Source organism: Leucopleurus acutus, assembly GCF_964270905.1.
Source record: "Leucopleurus acutus genome assembly, chromosome: 2".
NCBI classification, from domain to species: domain Eukaryota; kingdom Metazoa; phylum Chordata; class Mammalia; order Artiodactyla; family Delphinidae; genus Leucopleurus; species Leucopleurus acutus.
In genome coordinates, this window is record NC_139143.1 from 41,785,778 (window position 1) to 41,806,646 (window position 20,869).

At 37.9% G+C, this 20,869-nt stretch overlaps 1 protein-coding gene across 3 annotated transcripts in view; it reads right to left on the reverse strand.

Annotated features, from left to right (window-relative positions):
• Positions 1–20,869, reverse strand: part of RBBP5 (RB binding protein 5, histone lysine methyltransferase complex subunit) — a 36,273-nt gene that overhangs the window by 5,014 nt on the left and 10,390 nt on the right. For 2 of the 3 annotated variants that reach the window (XM_082834355.1, XM_082834354.1), the window contains exons 2-13: positions 19,532–19,557; positions 18,520–18,692; positions 10,716–10,856; positions 9,750–9,912; positions 8,458–8,567; positions 7,277–7,396; positions 7,035–7,188; positions 6,866–6,937; positions 6,116–6,233; positions 4,722–4,791; positions 3,748–3,977; positions 2,834–3,025 (exon numbers count right to left, since the gene is read on the reverse strand). In XM_082834355.1, coding sequence (XP_082690481.1) covers positions 2,834–3,025; positions 3,748–3,977; positions 4,722–4,791; positions 6,116–6,233; positions 6,866–6,937; positions 7,035–7,188; positions 7,277–7,396; positions 8,458–8,567; positions 9,750–9,912; positions 10,716–10,856; positions 18,520–18,692; positions 19,532–19,557 — 1,569 coding nt within the window. The remainder of the gene's footprint in view (positions 1–2,833; positions 3,026–3,747; positions 3,978–4,721; positions 4,792–6,115; positions 6,234–6,865; positions 6,938–7,034; positions 7,189–7,276; positions 7,397–8,457; positions 8,568–9,749; positions 9,913–10,715; positions 10,857–18,519; positions 18,693–19,531; positions 19,558–20,869) is intronic. The other variant, XM_082834356.1, reaches the window with a different exon arrangement.

A 20,869-nucleotide genomic window follows, 5' to 3' on the forward strand; every position in this document is an offset into this window, starting at 1 on the left:
AGCACTCTCCCCCAGACTCACAGCCTTCATAAAGACCCAAACCACACTGCAGCTAGTGGCTAAAAGCCCTTCTGAGGAAGTGTCAGGACTAAACCACAATGCCTTTTTTGAGGTTTCTTAATGATCCTGCTCCTCAGCACACTCGGGAGTTTGATCTGGCCATTTCAGTTTTGGAGATTTCCATTCAGGAAAAGGCCAAGGAACCAAGGCAAGAGAAGAAGAAGATGGGAAGAAGGAAGTAGAGGTTACACGGGGAAGTATGCGATGCAGATAATCATGAGAAGTTGGTGAAATGTTTGCAGTAATCTAGACAGTTGTTTTGTCTGTGTGGTGTCAGAAAGCGTATCATCACCCTGGCCTTGTTATGTAAAAGTCTCCTCTAGTCCTTTCAAAGGGTGAAGCCGTTAAAATAACTGCCTCCATTTAAGGCTGACCAACTCAAGTCCCTGATAACAATAATGAAGAAAATAAAAATCCAGTCTGAAGCACCCTGCTGTTTCAAGACACAGGTTCTAGGCTTTAATGAGGTCAGTACCTTTTTTAACCTTGTCAGCTGAGTGAGTGGGAATAAACTTCTAATAGGCCATTGATAATGATATCCAGTCTTGCTAGAAGGAGTTTTGAAATGCTGACATGTACAAACACTATGTATTTCACACATAGACCAAAATTTCAATGCAGTATTTTGAAAACTTCAGGGAATAAAAAGGCCCATTCCTTTACGGCTAAGTAAACTTTCTAAGTAAACTTTCTAACATCTCATTTACATGTTTTTGAAGCATAGCTAAAAAATACCACTGCTGTTATACTCGAAGCTGTAAAATGTAACAGTACTTCATGGTACCTTTGACAAAAACCCAATTTGAGAAATGTCAAAAATATTTAGTGGGGCTTCCCTGGTGGCGCAGTGGTTGAGAGTCCGCCTGCCAATGCAGGGGACACGGGTTCGAGCCCTGGCCTGGGAGGATCCCACATGCCGTGGAGCAACTAAGCCCGTGAGCCACAGCTACTAAGCCTGCGCGTCTGGAGCCTGTGCTCCACAACAAGAGAGGCCGCGACAGTGAGAGGCCCGCGCACCGCGATGAAGAGTGGCCCCCGCTTGCCGCAACTAGAGAAAGCCCTCGCACAGAAATGAAGACCCAACACAGCCAAAAATAAATAAATTAATTAATTAAAAAAAAAATAATTTAGTAACTGTTAGTGATATCAGCTATAATTAAAAGTTGAAATCACTGTATTATAGAGAGAAAATTTTAGTTTTTAAAAACTTCAAATGGTTTATTTGCCATACACTTAGTATTAAAAAGCAAATGATTACTTACAGATAGATTCTGAAGATGCTGGGAAAGTATGTCTTAGAGTATTTCAATTAATTCAATATGTTTGCCTACATTTGAAATCACCCTGAAGCATTTCAGCTCTTGGGGCCAGGGAAATCTATTTGAACTTCAAATTGTTTCTTCTATAGTGGCATCTGCTTATGCAAGAAGTGGGTTATGGAAGGATGGTTTTTATTTACATTAGTCAATTACTGACATGCAATCTTTGCTGGCAATGTCCATATAACTCTTCCAGGCTATTTTTAAAAATATACAGACATGGCCCTAAGTGGACTGAATGTGGAGATGGTAACTGATTATCGGTGGAGTACCATAAGTATTGTTGCTGGGAAAAAAAATGCTAGTGCTCCAATGGTATGGTGTTGGACTATGAAAGTCTAAATCTAGTGAACTTGAGGGGAAATACTCAAAATGATGACTAATTGAGTCTGTTTCAGCTTCTCTGCAGAAGAGAATTCATGTTCACAATGATTAACTGGCTTAAGGAACTCTGTTTTGCATATCATCACATTTGGATTAACACAATTAAAATTTTAAAGTGGGGAAAAAAAACCCCTAAACACAAACACTGATATTTTGTTAGTCCTGCCTCTGAATCTACTGACCTAGCCACAGAAAACTGAGAGTAATGTATTAACTAAAGCAGTGCCTAAATATAAAACAAAACAAAAAGTTTCCAAAGCCCAACAATATTTGAGCAGAAATGAACTTGAGTTTGCTTACTATTTTCCAAACAAAAGACCATTTAGCCTAGATTCACAAGTATTTGACTGGAAATTGAAACTGTTCTCCATCCTCCAATAAAAATCCCTCAATTATATAGAAGTGAGAAAACAGTAAGTTTCAAGAGGCTTAGGTGTTAAGAAGCTACAAAGTTTGTCTTTTTGGTAATCTCCTGTTTAAAAAAACAAAACACCTCATCTTCTTCCTTAACATTATGGTACTACAAACAACTCCATCACTGCTTCTAGACTACTGAAAGAGAGAAAAACACCACCTCTGGGATTTGAACAATTTGAAGAGAGAGAAAAAAGATGCTACAGTTAAATGGTCAAGGGCTGTATAAAGAAGTTCATATTTCTGGTTATCTGTTTGGATCTTCCATTTGAGACAAAACAAAAAACCTAGGAGCAAACACAGATTAAAAAAATGAATTAAACCAGGGGTTCTTACCCTTTTTCAGGTCACAGATTCCTACAGGAATCCAGTGAAATGTACAGGCATCTCCCCCCAAAAAATATTCATAAAATATTTTGCATAAGACCAAGGGAATGGAGATCCCCTGAAACCTGGTTATAGACCCAAGGTTAAGAGCCACTGAATTAAGCCAAATCTGGTTTAGCCTGCCCTCGGCAGTAGTTTAAAACTCAGAGAATATCTGCCACTGGGGAAAAGGAGGGAAGGAAGGAAAAAATGCTGCAGTTAAACGGAGTTGGGGCTGTACAAAGCAAGGCCACGAAGCAAGCCAGACAGTGCTCTCAATGTGTCCTTACCTGTCAAGGGCTGGCTGAGCTCCGCCTGCACTTTACCCTTCGCTGATCCTTCCAGAGGTAAACCTCTGTCCCCTTTGTAGAGTTTCGGTTTAAATGGAGAATCTTTCTCTTTACCTTTTGATCCTTTAGGCCGGCCTGCTTGCTTCTTCTTGGATTTGCCATCCCCCTTCACACCCAGTAGTGGATGGACTTCTGTAAAAGGACAGATAGGCAAAGAAAGAAATCCACACATCACCCCAACTGAGCATGTGCCATGCCACCTATCCATGAGCAAAGAATTCTGCTCTTGCATCTCAGGTCCACTAATACAAGAAGAAAAGTTTGTTTTGTTTATTAATTATAAACTACAGAAGTGTGGCTATTAAATGAGAAATAGTTCCTTGGCCACATGGCCTATGTGATTCATACGAAGCCACAGCAGCTCTAAATGGAAAAGGTAGCTCAAAGACACACTGACACTTTATCACACAAGCCACAACAGGAATGCACATGTGCACACTGGCATGTGAGAGCAGAAAGGGAATGGGCTTTGGTACGCGACAGGCCAGACTCAACCATGTAATTAAAAAGGCTTCTAGAGTCAGACTGTAAAAGTAGGTAGGAAGAATTAAGGTTGTCCAAGTCTGACTAGTACTTTACTACCTAATGAGAATCTTGGGGGAGAGGTAGGGTATTTAAACAAACTGAGCCAGATGTCAGACTTAAAGTATGTCATCTGAGGCAAAGTACTGAGGGCAGAATCTCCCCATTTTAAAAGAGACGTGAAGCAGATGAAATTATTACAAAGTTGTAAAGCACTATAAAAAAGACTCATGGGAAAATTCCTTTAAGGTAAAATCACCCAAACAGGAAATTACCAGATTGTGCTAGAGAGTGGCCTCTGTCAGGCGAGGGAGAGAAAATGTGGCTCTTACCATCATTTGGTACTCCTTGCAGTTCAATATTGGTTGTTTTGGGTTTCTTCTTAGGTGGCTGGGACCCATCTGTTGAAGACTGCCTCTTCTTCTCTGAACTAGCCCCTTCGTCCATCAAGGAGGTTTGGACTGCATCCGGTGGGGGGCCATAAGGATTTTCTTCTGGGTCTTCTACCTCAGGGGCAATGGGTAAATATAATAGAGCCTTTGAATCTTCCAGCTCTTCATCACTATTTGGAACAGGATCAGAAAAGGGATAGGAAAAAAGAGGAGAAAGTTGCTTAAACCGTGAACCCTTCCTCTAGGGCAGAATCATCTAACCGTAAGCAACATGTATGGATCTAAAATTTCAAGAAAGCCAAGACAAATAAAAAGAAATCAGACAGGGGCTTCCCTGGTGGTACAGTGGTTAAGAATCCGCCTACCAATGCAGGGGACACAGGTTCGAGCACTGGTCCGGGAAGATCCCACATGCCGCAGAGCAACTAAGCCCGTGCGCCACAACTACTGAGCCTGTGCTCTAAAGCTCGCGAGCCACAACTACTAAAGCCCACGTGCCACAACTACTGAAGCCCATGCACCTAGAGCCCGTGCTCCACAACAAGAGAAGCCACCGCAGTGAGAAGCCCGCGCACCACAACAAAGAGTAGCCCCCGCTCGCTGCCACTAGAGAAAGCCCGCGTGCAGCAACGAAGACCCAACGCAGCCAAAAATAAATAAATAAACTTTTAAAAAAGGAAATCAGACAACACGATTAATAAAATCACTAGTAAAAATAAACGGCATAAACAAATTATTTCACTTCCTTAAGATTTTTCTATCAAGGGAGAAGGGAAGGGATTTCTTGCACACCAAAGGAGTTCTCTCTGAGGTCAAAGGCAGATGGGCCTGAAGGAAGAGCCGGGGAACTGAGCAGCACAACCAGAGACTGAGGAGGAGGAGCACCCCAGGCCCAGCCTTCAGCGGCAGCTCACCTGCTACAGAAGGCGGCAATAGGGTCCACACTGGTGACATCCACTTCCTCATCCTCTGCAGCATCAGCCCCTGCAGGACAAAAACACAGCAGAGGTGTGAGAAGTAGTAGAAAACTGCTTTTTACATATAGCTTATGGTTTTCATAAACTGAAATCCAGGAGAAACAAAGGAGGAAAACCAAACAGTTTGTTTTACTTAGTCGTTCTGCAAATATTTACTGAATTTCCACCACACGCTAGGCACTGGGAATAGAGCAATGCCCCAGGAAGGTGGGAACGGTTCTTCAGTAAAAATTTTAGAAGTCTAACTGGGGAGACACATACACACAGATAATTTCAGTTCCAGAATCTGTTCCTGTTACTGTAGCACACTAAGTGCTGCAGTAAAGGTTTGTGCAATGTGCCAAGGAGATGGGAAGGAGAAAGAACTTCTGCGGAAGTTTGGGAAGGCTTCGTACAACACAGTCCAATAACACGAATACAATCCAGAATATACTGCAGCCCTGACGGTCTTTCTAAGGCACAGGAGGCATGTAAGTTATCTAATATCACAAAAGTGAGGACCAGCACTTTCAAGCTGGAGAGAACTAATTTCAATCCCAATTCCCCGATTCCTGACATCATCAAGTGGCCCAGCAGTCAATGACCCGTGGCATTAATTACTCAAGCTGACAGTGCCAACTGGGCACATTAAGCATTCATACACACAAACCCCTGCCAGATGCAAAGCCCTGTGTTTAGACAACGATGGGGCTATAAAATGAAATCTTTATTCTCAAGTAACTTCCTATCTAGAAGTTCAGAAGCCAAGAGATAAAAATAACAATGATCACGATCATAATCATAATAGAAGAGAACATCTGAATGCTCATTATGGCCTAGACACTATAGTGAGCCCTTTACATGAATTATCTCATTTATTCCCCACAACCCTAAAAGGCAGGTACTATTGTTATCCTTATTTTACAGAAAAGGAAGTTCAGGTTTAAAGAATAAGTATTCTGCTCAAGGCGGTCTGACTCCAGAGCCCATGCTCTTTACCTTCATCTTACTGACAAAGGAGTGACAATACGCAAACAGCAGCTGAGCACCCAGCGTGTGTGGGTGGCTTTGTTAGGTGCCCCATGCAAATCCTCATTTAATCATCTACAATTAGTCAGGAAATACGAAGTGAAACGTTAAGAGAGCTGCTTGAGCCCTAGGAACGCCCATGTAAGCCCTGAGTCAATGCCTTACAAATAAATATTCTAAAAACACTGTCAAAACTGTGTAAGCTTAGGAAAAAAAATTAGACTAAGTGCTGAAATGAATTTTCAACACAAATTAAGAATGAGTACTGAGTAAAACAATCATTTTTCCTTTGGGAAATACTACCTGCAATTGAGAAATATTACCTGTCTGTTCAGGCTCACTCTTATCTTCATCTTCAATATCAAACTCTGATTCCCTTTCTTCATATTCTACATTTTCATCCAATTCTTTGAAGTCTGGCGCAAATGCACTCCAATTTTCCTATGCCACAAACAAAACATACTACTTAACTGTGTGAGAAAGCAGTGGTCTGTAACCTAGACATTAATGATATAAATAAAAGGACTGACCATGAACAAGACTAAAAATTCTGAGATCAAATTTGGCAGATAATAAAAATTAGGTGTCTACAGTTTTATTACCTTAAGGCATTTCCTATCTTAAACATTCCATGGTATTAACTGTAGTTCTTTCATAAATAACGGCCTTCTTTAATCTTTTTAAGATGTAATTCTGAGGTAAAATGTTAAGTTTTCTTCTGAGTACACTGATTACAAATATAATTAAAGGTGTTCAAAATAAAACCAAGATGTAAAACAGAAGCTAACTGAGCTGAAAATAAGAAAAGCACAAGAAAACTCTATCTCAGATGAGCAACAGAAAAACGTACTAGGAAGTACACTAGATTTTCTCCCTGAAAACAGAGCTGGTAAATTGACTTTGGACCAAGACCTTACCATTAAAATAAAGCAAAACTAGATGCACTGAACTATTTAATTAGAAGAATGGAAAAGAAAGTATATAAGGTAATTTTGGGCTTACTATTTGTAAAGTTCTTTGATAAAAGGAAAGGGTATCTAGCTTCAAAGCAGTTAAACCAGAAAAATACTTACTACTTGATTTTGTGCCCAGATAGATACCACTCCACTAGAAATGGATGCTATGATGGGTCGAACAGGATGCCACTAAATTTTAATGAAGCAAAGAAAAATCAATTCTAAGGATGAATCCAAGATTTTCTGTATTACATAAGTAACAACAGCAACCTCTCATCCTACTCACAGCTACATCCAAGAGGAGTTCTCCTCTTGTCCCATGGAGAATCTTCACCAGGTTACCAATACTCTTCTCCCAGATGTACAGGGCATGCTGCCGGGCTGACCCTGCGACTATGTATTCCCCATCCCCAGAGAAACAACATTTCTTCCATGGGGTCCTAAAGGACAAAGAAAGTACCCAAATAGAACCAGAACCTGACCCCAGGCCATGAATTAGCACGTATTCTTCTAGGTTGTGATACATACCTATTCACCAAGTCCTGCAATTTCTGCATGGGTTCAGGCTCTCCATCTCTTCCACAGGTTAAGATTTCTCTACCATCATAAACTCTAATTATTCGATCTGCTGTGTTAATTAAAAAGCAACTACAGAAAAGATAAAAAAATATCAACACCAGATGTCAGAATCTGTTCCTGTTAACATTTTCCATGGCTACCAGTTACTTAGAAGAGTACCATAAGACAACTAACAAATCAGGGAGAGACTGAGTGAAAATCTAAGTAATAGACTAGACTACTGATATATCTACTTGTCACCTTCCAAGCCAAAATACAGCGTGAAGTGAGAAAACGCTTTACTTCCTTTCCTGTGTAATCCCTGAACCCTAGATGCACAAACTAATCAGCAGTATTTGACTAAAATCCAAACCCTCTAAATTGAAACCAGTTTCCCGAATTCACAAGCTTACAGTTAAATATATATAAATACTTCATTCCTCTGGCCTGCTTTATATACAGTATATTCTTAATGAGTTAATAAACTAAATATATCATTCTGGATTGCCCAATTTTTTACTGTGATAACACTGAGTGTTGGAAACCTGTCTAAAATACAAGTTATTTTACCATCTTCTTACAGACTTCACTGTCTCGTGCTTCAAGAGAATTTGAACATGAATGTCCTCTAAGTATGTATGGTGGTTCCCATACAAAATAGGATGACTGTTACTTCTCTTACTGACAACCTATTTTCTTCTTGTTTCTGCTGATAGATAAATCTACTTCTAGCTGGGTAATCAAACTTATCAGAAAAACATCTGAAATTAAACGGGCGGGTAAATAAATAGGTTTTATGTAAGTAAAGTGCATATTCAGTTACTATGTGAATTTGTGATATCAATTCTGATTATAATATAACAGCTCACCTTTACCCAGTGTTTACCATATGCCAGACATTTTGGTTCTATGCACAGACCACTCAGACATCTTTTCTGTAAAGGAACTGCCTGTTAACCTCCCGATAAGATGTGACTGCTGGCTCAAAGCAGTAAATCTTATAAACTTAAGAACCAGATAGTGACAGTTTCTATAACTATTTTCTAAGTAAACTTAAAAAAAATTAATATACACAAAAACTGTGAATCTCAATGTATTTTTGCATTCTACTCACTTTTAAAACTGTCTCTAAAAAGACAGGTCTCACTTACCTGCCCTTCCGAGCAAACTCTATTGACTTAATGGCTGTGGTATTGCTTGTTCCAGTTGTTACTCTGAAGGAAGCAACAAGATCCTGAGAATCTGTTTTTAGGACCAAGATCTAAAGTTTAAAAGAGAAAAATAATAAGTATTCTGATAACTTACAGTAATTAGATTTGACTTCTGTTTCTGAAACTGGGCAAAGACTGGGTGAAAATATTAATATAAATATCTCTATTCCCATGTATTCAACTTGATCAACTGCTATTGCCTTTTACCTCTTCAATTAAAGGACACTGTCTTAACCTATTGTTAAAAGATAATGTTTAACATTATCCAGAATCAAAAAGTAGAAGCAACCCAAGTATCAACAGATAAAATGTGACACATACATACAATGGAATATTATTCAGACTTGAAAAGAAAGGAAATTCTGACACATGCTACAACATGAATGAATCTTAAGGACATTATGCTAAGTGAAGTAAGCCCATCACAAAAAAACCAAATACTGGATGAGTCCACTTATACAGGTACTAGAATAGCCAAATTCATAAAGATAGAAAGTAGAATGACGGTTTCTAAGGGGTGAAAGGGAGTAGGAAATAGCAAGTTATTATTTAGTAAGTACTAGGTGAGTGCAAGATGAAAAGAGCTCTGGAGATAAACGATGGTGATGACTGCATGACAATGTGAATGTACTTTACACCACTGAACTGTACACTTAAGAATGGTTAAGACGGTAAATTTCGTTAAGTGCATTTTACCACAATAAAAAAAAAAACCTGCCACTCTCTAAAGCAGCCATGAAACTGTACTAGCCCACACGTCCCAGTCAAAAAAAAAAAAAAAAAAAAATCAAAGTGCACTGGAACTCAAACTCTAATAAGCTTGAAAAGGACCCTAAAGCTCACCTAATCCAACTTCTTAGTACATAAAACTATAGACTAAGCTAGCCTAAATTATACAACATTTGCAGACCAAGATATCAGATATTTTATCAGCAGTACTCCATTGATGATATGATTTTTAAATTTTATAATTTAGTAATGGCCTTTCATTACTAGCATCCAGTAAAGGCCCCCCATCCTTCTCTAGGTCAAATTACCTCTGACTGCTCTAAATCCAAAGAACAGAAATTATTAAGGCATGAGAGAAAAATAGGCTATATTTACCACAGGCAGGAGGCATGCTTAGTCAAGGGGTAAAAGAAATTTCAAAGAAAGAACAAGCAAACATGAAATGAGCCAATGTACAGGATGACTGATGCATATTTCACCAGCTTCTAAGCTTCTACGCTTACCTTGCCTTTTGCATTTCCTGTATAGATATATTCTCCTCGCCTATCAAAAGATGCAACCACGTTCAAATCGGAGTCATCGTCTACGGGCAGAACAACATGTTTGGAATCTGAAAGGGTCAACATGACAGGAGCAGATTTCATGGGACACACGAGAACCTTGTTCCTGTTTAAAAATATGAATAGTACATTGGCTGTTGCTATGATATCAGAAGGCTGACTCTCTGCTCTTTTCTGTAATTCCTATCTACTACCTCATCAACTCTCCCAGCCCAAGCATATTTAAAATAGTGAAAAAGCCTAAACTCTAAATTCCTAATAATAGGGAAATGACTGAGTAAAGTTATGAGATCTTACCTTGACAAGATAAAATGTAATTATTAAAAATAAATATGAAGATGTAGCAAACTGGTAAAATATGTATGAAATAAAGTGAAAGTCAAAATACCAATTAAAACTATGTAAAAATACATATTTGCGTACATCTAATAGACAAATGCTTTGTGAGCCAGTAAGTGCTTTGTGAGTTATGAAGCACTATACAATAAGCTTTATACTTAAAGAGAACTTGCCTAAAAGAAAACCTAGAGAAATGAAGATAGTTATATCTCAGTAATAGAATGATGGGTTAACTCTTTTTCTTAAATATAGTTTTCATAATGAACCGTTTCCCCTACTAAAGAAATTCAAATTGGAGGAAAACCCCAGGTAAAGAACAGTTATTATACTTATTTCTACCTTTGCCCATTTCTGAAGTCTTAATTAATATAGGCCAGTTTTTAACTATATACTATAACAGTCTCTTTAAAATCTATTCACTAGATCCAGATAATCTGGAAAGATTATTTTATATAGAAGAGGTTGAAGAGATGTGGGCTTTTGCATCCTAAAACCTTAAACTGAAATTGTCATGGGCCTGGAGATAGAATTAGACCCACCCCAGGAGAGAATAGCACAGATTAAACATACTGATCTCGCGGATGATACTGGACTTTTAAGATGGGTGAAGGGAATCGAAACCTCTGGTCGCAGTCGCCTGAAAGGACATCCCACTGTGACACTATGTTATCAGTGGAAGCACTCACGAGCTTATGACCATCTCGACTCCAGCTGAGAAGGAAAAAGGGTAACTTAGCACACATTCTAAGTATATCATATCACCCTTATAGATAAAAAAGCATGAGTCACACTTATTGCCCTAACTGCATGGGTCACCAACGTTTCTTCTTCTTTATTTTTTAAACATATACGCAAATCCACAACAAGCTTTCCTAACTAAGCAATAAAAAAGAATGTTTTCATGACATCTTCATATCTAGTAATAGAAGCTCTTAACAGTTCAAGATAACAGTACAAGTGGCTCAGTGAAAAAAGGGAGACTCAAACATTTTAGAAAAGTATAAAATCAGCTGGCCCTTAAGTGTTGATTTAACAAAAAGCAGGTTTTCTTCCCCTTGGGGGGAGGGGGAGGAGTAGTTGAGCTTTCTGAAGTTGTCTCAGAAGTAGCACTATCATAGTATAAGTGAACCAGTACAGATAGGTATCTGTTATTTAAAATAATTAAGAAAAGAATTAAGGAAGGAATTAATTCCTCCTGCTAAGTACAGTTAAACATCCTAACATTATACGGAAAACAACCATAAAAAGTTAAAGAGAAGACAGACTGTCTAGGGACTACAGGATATGAGGAACGACACGGCAGTGAGGTCCTTAGATTTTCTTTTTGCCTCATATATCCTGGACTGGGTGACGGAGATGCCAACAACCCATTAGCATCAAAGGCACACACACAAAAAAGTCTCCAGAAGAGCCAAGAGACTAGGAAAGGACAACCAGCAGATGCTAACACACAGATGACACAGGTGTTAGTATTACCCGACAAGGATTGCAATGCAGCCATCATTAAAATGCTTCAACAAGCAATTACAAACATGCTTGAAACAAATGGGAAAAAAAAAGTCTCAGCAAAGAAATAGAAATATAGAGAAAAGAACCAAATGGGAATTTTAGAACTGAAAAATATAAAAACTGAAATAAAAAACTCGAAAGATGGGTTCAGCAGCCAATGGAAAAGAGGAAGACAGAATAAAAAATTCCCAATCTGAATAGGAGAAAAAATGTAAGGAAAAAAATTAACAGAGCCTCAGGGACCTGTGGGACTATAACAAAAGATCTAATATCTAATATCCATGGCATCAGAGTCTTGGAAGGAGAGAAGAAAGAGAGTAAGGCTTAAAAGTATTTGAAGAGGGCTTCCCTGGTGGCACAGTGGTTGAGAGTCTGCCTGCCAATGCAGGGGACACGGGTTCGTGCCCCAGTCCGGGAAGATCCCACATGCCGCGGAGCAGCTGGGCCCGTGAGCCATGGCCGCTGAGCCTGCGCGTCTGGAGCCTGTGCTCCGCAACAGGAGAGGCCACAACAGTGAGAGGCCCGCATACCGCCAAAAAAAAAAAAAAAAATGTATTTGAAGAAATAATGGTTGAGAGAGGATATGGGAATATATGTATACATATAGCTGATTCACTTTGTTGTACAGCAGAAACTAACACAACATTGTAAAGCAATTATACTCCAATAAACATGAAAAAAAATTATGGGTGAAAATTTCCCAAATTTGGCAAAAGATGTAAAACACACAGCCTCAAGAAGCTAAGCAAACTTCAAACAGGATGAGCTCAAAGAAATCCACTCCAAGACACAACCTTCTGAAAACTAAAGACAAAGAAAAAAATCTTGAAAGCAGAAAGAGGAATGACACGTTACCTACGGGGAACAATAATTCACATGACAGCAGATTTCACACCAGAAACCATGAAGGTCCAAAGAAAGTGACAGTTTTTCAAGTGCTGGAAGAAAAGAACTGTCATCCCCAATTCTACATCCAGAGAGACTAACTTTCAAGAACAAAGGGGTAATCAAGGCATTTGTCACCAGATCTACCCTAAAAGAACGGCTCAAGGAAGTTCTCTAAGCAGAAAGGAAACAATAAAAGAAGGAATCTTAGAACATCAGGAAGAAAGAAAAATGAAAGGGTTTTAAAAAATTAAATACTTTTTTCTAGAGTTTTGATGTTTGAAGCCAAAATTATAAGTTATATAGGTATCAATATACATAAAGGAAATGTTTAAGACAATTATACTATAAACAAGGGAGGGTAAAGGGATGTAAAGGGAAGGTTTCTGTACTTCACTTAAACTAGTAAAATGTCAACACCAGTAGACTATGATAGGTTATGTATATACCATGTAATACCTAGCAACCATTAAAAAGCTATACAAAGAAATACACTAAAAAATACTACAGGAGCTTCCCTGGTGGAGCAGTGGTTGAGATCCTGCCTGCCAATGCAGGGGGCGTGGGTTCGAGCCCTGGTCTGGGAAGATCCCACATGGCATGGAGCAGCTGGGCCTGTGAGCCACAACTACTGAGCCTGTGCTCTGGAGCCCTCGAGCCACAACTACTGAGCCTGCGTGCTACAACTACTGAAGCCCGTGCACCTAGAGCTCGTGCTCTACAACGAAGAGTAGCCCTCGCTCGCCGCAACTCGAGAAAGCCTGTGAGCAGCAACAAAGACCCAGTGCAGCCAAAAATAAATAAATAAATAAATAAAAGAATAAAAAATACCACAGATAAATCAAAATGGAATTCTAAAAATAGTTCAAGTAACCCACAGAAAGGCAAAAAAGAAAACAGAGAAATGAAAAACAGAAGAGACAAACAGAAAAAGAAACCCAAAATCAGTCTTCATTCAAATTTTGCAATGAAGAGGAGTTGCTGCTGAGGAACATAGAGGATGCAACACAGTTCATGGTTAAGAACAGAGGCTCAAGTCAGATTTATGCTCAAGCCTAGACATTACAACCTTCTAGCTGCGTGATCTTGGGCAAGTTATACAGCCTTTTTGAGCTTCAATTTTCTCACTTATAACATGGAAATAATAGTATCTACCTGCAGACTCTTGAGAGACCTAACATTAATACATAAAAAACTCTCAGTGCAATACAGTAAGTGCTCAAAAACCATTAATTATATTAGAGACAAGATAAATGTATTCCCAGACTTGTAACTCACAGCAGAGGAAGGCAGGAGTAAACTGAGGAAGTGAATGTGGAGGGACTAAGCTCAAGTCTGCATACAAAGGACTCAGGTGCCTGTGTCTCCCACAACCTCTAGAACACTCCCAGTCAATTAGAAGATCCTTCTGGAGAATCTAAAAAAGAAGATGTCTACAGATACTGTAACTTGAGGGTTGATAACAAAAAAGCCAATGGTCCATCCAATTTCAGTAGATGATGGGAGGGTAAAAGGGTGAGATAAAGCTCACATATACTGTAATAAAAAGTCACGGATAAGTTCTTGAAATTAACAAACTAAGAAGAAGTAATATGCATAAATACTTTAGAAATATGAAGACAAATATTAAGAGAAACAAACCAAAAGAATGGAAGTACACTGGGAATGGGACATTATTGGATTATTGGGAATGGGAAGAAACAAGGGACAGCTTCTGCTGCTGTTCCCCTAAGCATTTTAGCACAATCTGACTATGAAACAGAATGTTAGCTATATTTCCATTTTTCCTTTAAACCCTCTGCATTTTAATAACTTTTTCTTTCATAGCAGGCTTGTATTTCTGTTGTAATAGAGGGAAATCTATTTTTAGAAATTAAATTATAATCAGAGGTGAAACTAAGAGGGGTTTTCCCATTAAAACTAACAATATATTCTTCAATTCCAAATTCCATGAATTCAAGAATTAGGGATTCTCATACATCCTCACATCTGACAATACTGTTTCTTTCCAAAATACAGACAGGTCTTTACTAAGTCTAATATCTTAGAGTCTTAAACATCATTTCATTCTACCTATGGCCCCTATCCAGTGACTGAATATCTTCTGTAGCATCCCTATGAAGAGACAGCAAGCCGAAGCAGGGCCAGTCCCACTGGTTAAGTTCTTTCCTGGGCAGTCCATCCCATCCATAGGCACCTTTGCTTGGGAGCTCATCTCTATTCTAAAGTAACATTTGTTTCCCTATAAATCCCGTTCACTACCTACCAGTCCTGCTTCTTCTCCTTAGGTCAATTTTTCTGTCTTGCACATGTCAGTTCTTTAATAGCTGAAGACAGCTATCATGCCTATCCAAAACTTCTCTTTGGTGAAATTTTCTTAGTCCCTAACACGTTCAAATACTACACAACAATTAAAATAATACATAAAGTTATATACTAATGAGGATGAATCAAAGAAAAATGCAAAATGCATATAACTACAGATCATAACTCTCATGTATACTTATATATACCAAAAATTAGGGAACAGTTAAATAATTATGATGCATACATACTAAGCAATACTATATATATCGTAGGTACACACACACACACATATATCAACACAGAAAAACATCCACTATATATTAAGTGGAAGAGCAAGCTAAAAAACAAAATGTATAGTATGTCTCCACTTTTTAAAAAACATACACATGTATATGTGTATTTTTATACATGCTGAGGGAGATACAGATATATCTTACAGATGAAAGATATATTCCATATACTCTAATACTACTTACCTTAAAGAGTAGACAAAGAGCTTTCGTTTTTTACTCTATATACTCATATATTGTTTGAATGTTTTAAAGTTCTTAATAATCAAGTTTTGTGATAAAAAGTTTTAAAATGTTGGGGGGAGAGGGGGAAAATCTCTCATTGTTCAAACCCTTTGACCTAGCAGTAACATACTTTTGGAAGTCTACACTAATGAACAAACATAGATCAAACGCCTACTGGGCATCTTCACTAAGATATCCCCACCCATCCAACAAGTACCTGAATGCCTACTACATACCAGGTATAATGCTACAGTAAAATGGCAGACAAGGTTCATGTATCACAGCACCTACCATGTTCCAGGGAAGATACTCATAAAACAACTATTTGCAATAAAATACAACAGGAGACACACAACCGTGATCTCAAATTCACCATTATCACCCTCAAATCTTACACTTAACATCTTCATCCAAGCAGGAAATCTGAGGATCTTAACTTCTCTACTTCACTTACACTCCTTATCTAATTAATACCTAAGACCTCTTATTTCTACTATTTCTCACATCTGTACCATTCGGCTCCATTCCTACTGCACCTATCCTCATCAGCTCTAGCCTAGGCCACTGCAATCCTATCTTCATTCACTGTCCCCTTCAATCTCTTTCCCACATGCTGTTCTAGAGATCTTTCTAAAATAAAAAGCTCATCACGTCACTTTCCTTCCTAAAGTCCTTTAATGGCTTCACAGTACCTACACGATAAAGCTCAAATTCATAGTGTGGCACACAATGTGCTCCATGAGGACCTGTTTACCTTGGCTGTTGCCATGTCACATCTCTGATACCACAATCCAGCTAATCTGAACTACCTGCAGTTCCCCATTTTACCATGCTTGTTTCAAGCTGATGTGCTTTTGCCTGTACAGCACCTTCTGCTTGGAATACAACTGGCAAACACCTAGTCATCTAACAAGTTTGAGGTTAGAAATTACCTCATCTTTGAAGCCTTTTCTGACCACACTTCTTCTCCAATACAATTGATCATTTCCTCCTTTGCACTTTTGCCTCCACTAAATCCCAAATATAGTTCTTATGTAGGACCTACAAAGCTTTAGTACATGTAGCTGTATGCACATGTACCTCCCCCTACCAATCAAGAATTTCTCCTTACTCGTTTTTGTGTCCCCCAAACCCTAACACTAACCCTAATCGTAAATGCCTAAAGCAGTATCTGGTATATAATACATGTTCAATGTTTGCTGAAGAAATGATTGTATGAGAGAAAAATTTTATGTGCAAAGACGCTGACTGAACATTATGTAGCAGAGAAACAAAAATGGTTAAGTAAATTATGGTTTATCTATCAGAAGATATTTAGCCATTAAAAAAAAAGTTTTTAAAGGGTACACAAGCAGGAAAATGTCTGGTCAGTGTTAGACAGGAAAAGACCAAAATATAAAATAAAACATAGCACGCTTACAAACTATGCTTTTTATTTAATTTTTAAAATTTATTTATTTATTTATATATTTTATTTTTGGCCGTGTTGGGTGTTCGTTGCTGCGCGCAGGCTTTCTCTAGTTTCGCAAGTGGGGGCTACTCTTCATTGCAGTGCACGGGCTTCTCATTGTGGTGGCTTCTCTTGTTGAGGAGTACGGGCTCTAAGTGCACAGGCTTCAGTAGTTGTGGCACATGGGCTCAGGAGTTCTGGCTTGTGGGCTCTAGAGTGCAGGTTCAGTAATTGTGGCACAAGGGCTTAGTTGCTCTGTGGCATGTGGGATCTTCCCGGACCAGGGCTCGAGTCCGTGTCCCCTGCATTGGCAGGTGGATTCTTAACCACCATGCCACCAGGGAAGTCCTACGCTTTTTAAAAATTATACATAGTAACAAATCAAAATATTTACAGTAGTAATATCAGAGTGGTAAGACTATGGGAGATAGTCTTCTATCTTCTACTTTGCTGTATTTTCCATAATTTTCTAAATTATTATTATTTTATAATAAAAATACATTTTTTTTTTTTTTTTTCCATTACGCGGGCCTCTCACTGCCGCGGCCTCTCCCATTGCGGAGCACAGGCGCCAGACGCCCAGGCCCAGCGGCCATGGCCCACGGGCCCAGCCGCTCCGCGGCATGTGGGATTTTCCCGGACCAGGGCACGAACCCGTGTCCCCTGCATTGGCAGGCGGACTCTCAACCACTGCGCCACCAGGGAAGCCCAATACATGTATATTTTTAGTGATGGTTCTAAAACTAGATTGTGATGATCGTTGCACAACTCTGAATATATAAAAAACAATGAAATGTACATTTTAATTGGGTGGATTTTATAGCATGTGAATTATATGTATCTTAATAAAGCTGATAAAAATGTATGTATCTACTTAAATCTTTATTGCAAGAGCACAACAATAAAAAAAATAAATAAAATGCAAAGGAACTGGAAAGAACCTAAGAAATCATACAGGCCAGTTCTCTCATTTTGCATATTAGAGAAACGTTTTGGCCAAAGCCGCCAGTTCATTAGTGGCCAAAGCTAGACTGGGATTCAGGCCTCCTCCCAATCCAGTGCTTTATAATACCACTGCTGCTTATATTTCGACAAAAGGAAATATGTTAGTTTAATAAATCTAGATCTGATTAGGTGTTTTTGGTCCCAAGTTCATTTAAAAGAAGTGCTGCCCCAAAATAAAATTTTCTGAAAACAGATAGTCCCTGAGAATAAGAATGAAATCAATGGGATTTATATAATACCCGATTTCAGCTCAATATATTTGATGGGAAGCCTTAATAACTACAATTCAATGAAGAAACAGGCATGTTTGTGTTCACTAAAACTACTGTAATTCAAGAACATGGACAAGGCTGGACACTTTGACTTCCAAGCTGCCCTCCTAACCAGGATTTTTTTATTCTAAATGAAAGGTCAATATCACAAGAATACTACAGCTGCAATCTGTAAATGTCTCATTTCAGTACTGAAATATTCTCAGACAGAGCCTGATACAGATCCATATTACAATGAATTTCTCCCCCAAAGGTGTTGAAAGCAGCATGGATTCAAGGTCTCCATAGGCTATGAGAAATTATGTTACTAATGGCTGTATATTTAAAACTCTAAATATTAAAATTTATCTAATGAGACTGGCAACTACACAGTCACCGTTCATCCCCCCGATTTAACTCATATTTAATACATTAACTTTAAAATTCCTTACCATAAGGAACAGACTGGATGAATGTGCGCACTAATTATTTTAGCAATGCCTCTTGTCAAGAAATCCCAGATGACAATTCGGCCGTCATTACAGCCAACTGCAAGCAGTGTGCCCCACCTGTTAAAGGTGCAAGTCAGGGCCATGCTGATACAATCCAAAGTTCCATCAGCTTCCTAAAGATTAAAATGAACATAAGAATATAGACAATAATACCCAGGTATCCAAATAATTTCTTAAAGTTTCTCTAACATCTATGATAATTCTCTTGAATTTAAATTATGATGTATACCAAAATAATCTCTATGTGTGTTCTCATATCTATTAAACTAGCCCAAATAGAGAAATATTTATAAAAGCTAACAGAGAATTTTTAGAAACAGATGTGACCAATCCCTTGCATTACAACTATAACTTCGTACAAATTCTCCGGAAGGCAATTAGGCAAAATAAAACAGGATTCACTAAAAGAGTCATCTTACTGATCAAGTAATCATAGTTCTTGAAATTTATTCCAAGAAAAATAAAACAAAACCCCTGTGTAACATTAGGAAAATCAAAAAATTTATATTAATATCAAGCCATTTAAAATAATCACGACTACATTAAACACACTCTAAGTGTTACAAAATATTTTTACATGTAAAGCACACTTATACCGTACGTGTTATTACTATGCAAAAACACTGATCAAAACTATAAAAGCACACAGAAAAAAAATTTACATGAAGGTGATAGTACTGTTTCTGAAAAATGCTTCAATCAAAAGTATTTTTTTAATTTAAAGGGAAATGAACTGTAAGATTTACATTATGTTGAAATTTCCAGCCAACATTGCCTATCTACCTCCCCTGCTGCTCAAAATTAAACATTTAGTTCCCTTTTATAGCAAAAGATCATCATATTTAATGCTTCTATTGTCAAGAAAAAAAAAAAAAGATGAAAACGTAGTTTCCACTCAAACATAAAAGCTAGGGAGTTACCGTTTTCTAAAATCACAATACAATACTCTTACCTCTGGATAATTCTGCCCAAAGGACTCTGCAACAAAGCAAAGGAAGAAAGTTGATGGAACATGTGCAACATACCAGGAATCCTACAGCTCACAACTACCGCTCACAAACAGTGTACAGCAGTGGCTTGCAAAGCGTGGATGGAGAACTGGCGCCCTTTCAGGGACTCCATGAGGTCACACCTATTTTCAATATCACACCAAGATGGTATGTGCCTTTTTACTCTCATTATTTCACAAGTTTACAGATGAGTTCTGAGGCTATACGAGCTGTGATACTGAAACAGTATGAATGCAGAATCCAGCCAACTTCTATTGATATTTAGGCAAACATTAAAGAGATTTGTAAAAATGCAAAACAATGCCACTCTTCTCACTAAATAAGTTTTGTTTTAGAAAAGTTATTTTTCATAAAAACGTTATTAATGTAAACATGTAATGGGGTGTTTTTACGGTTATTTTTATGTAACAAACTTTAAAAAATCAAATCAGTCAACTTATCTTAAATCCCAACTACTCTCTTAAAACCTTTATTAAGAGCAGCCAACCAACAGGGTTCCCTTCCTAATAATAGTACTAAGGCTATAACACAATCTGGTAGTTGGTTAAACACACAATTCTCTGTATTAATTTCTTAAGCAAATAACATTTTGGTACAGACATCCCTGAATACTTTTCCTATATTAAATTTGGCGTTTATACATTAGTGATAAACATTTTGAGCTATAGTACGATACTGCCTGCTTGTCAGAAGTTTAAGGTTTAGAAGTTTAATGCAGTAGCAACATCTTTATCAGTATTTACTTATGTTATTACCTAAACATTTTATTAGCATGATATTTAAACTATACTCTGAGAACTACAGATCCAAGGAAGCTGTTTTACATTTAGGACATTCAAATAAGTTTTTTACCATATGATCCAGCAATTCCACTCCTAAGTATATATTCGAAGAAAATGAAAATACTAACTCAAACAGATACATGCACCTTAACGTTCACAGCAGCATTATTTACAAGAGCCAAGATATGGAAGCAACCTAAGTGTCCATCAACAGATGAATGGGTAAAGAAGATATAGAGTATGTGTATATATATGAATATTTATATATCTATGAATATTTATATAGATAATAAAATAGTTCTCAGCCATAAAAAAGAATAAAATTTTGCCATTTGTAACAACATGGATCAATCTGGAGGGTATTATACTTAGCGAAATAAGTCAGAGAAAGACAAATATTATATGTCACCACTTACATGTGGAATCTAAAAAATAAAACAAATGAAAGAATGTAACAAAACTGAAATAGGTTCACAGATATAGAGAACAAACTCATGG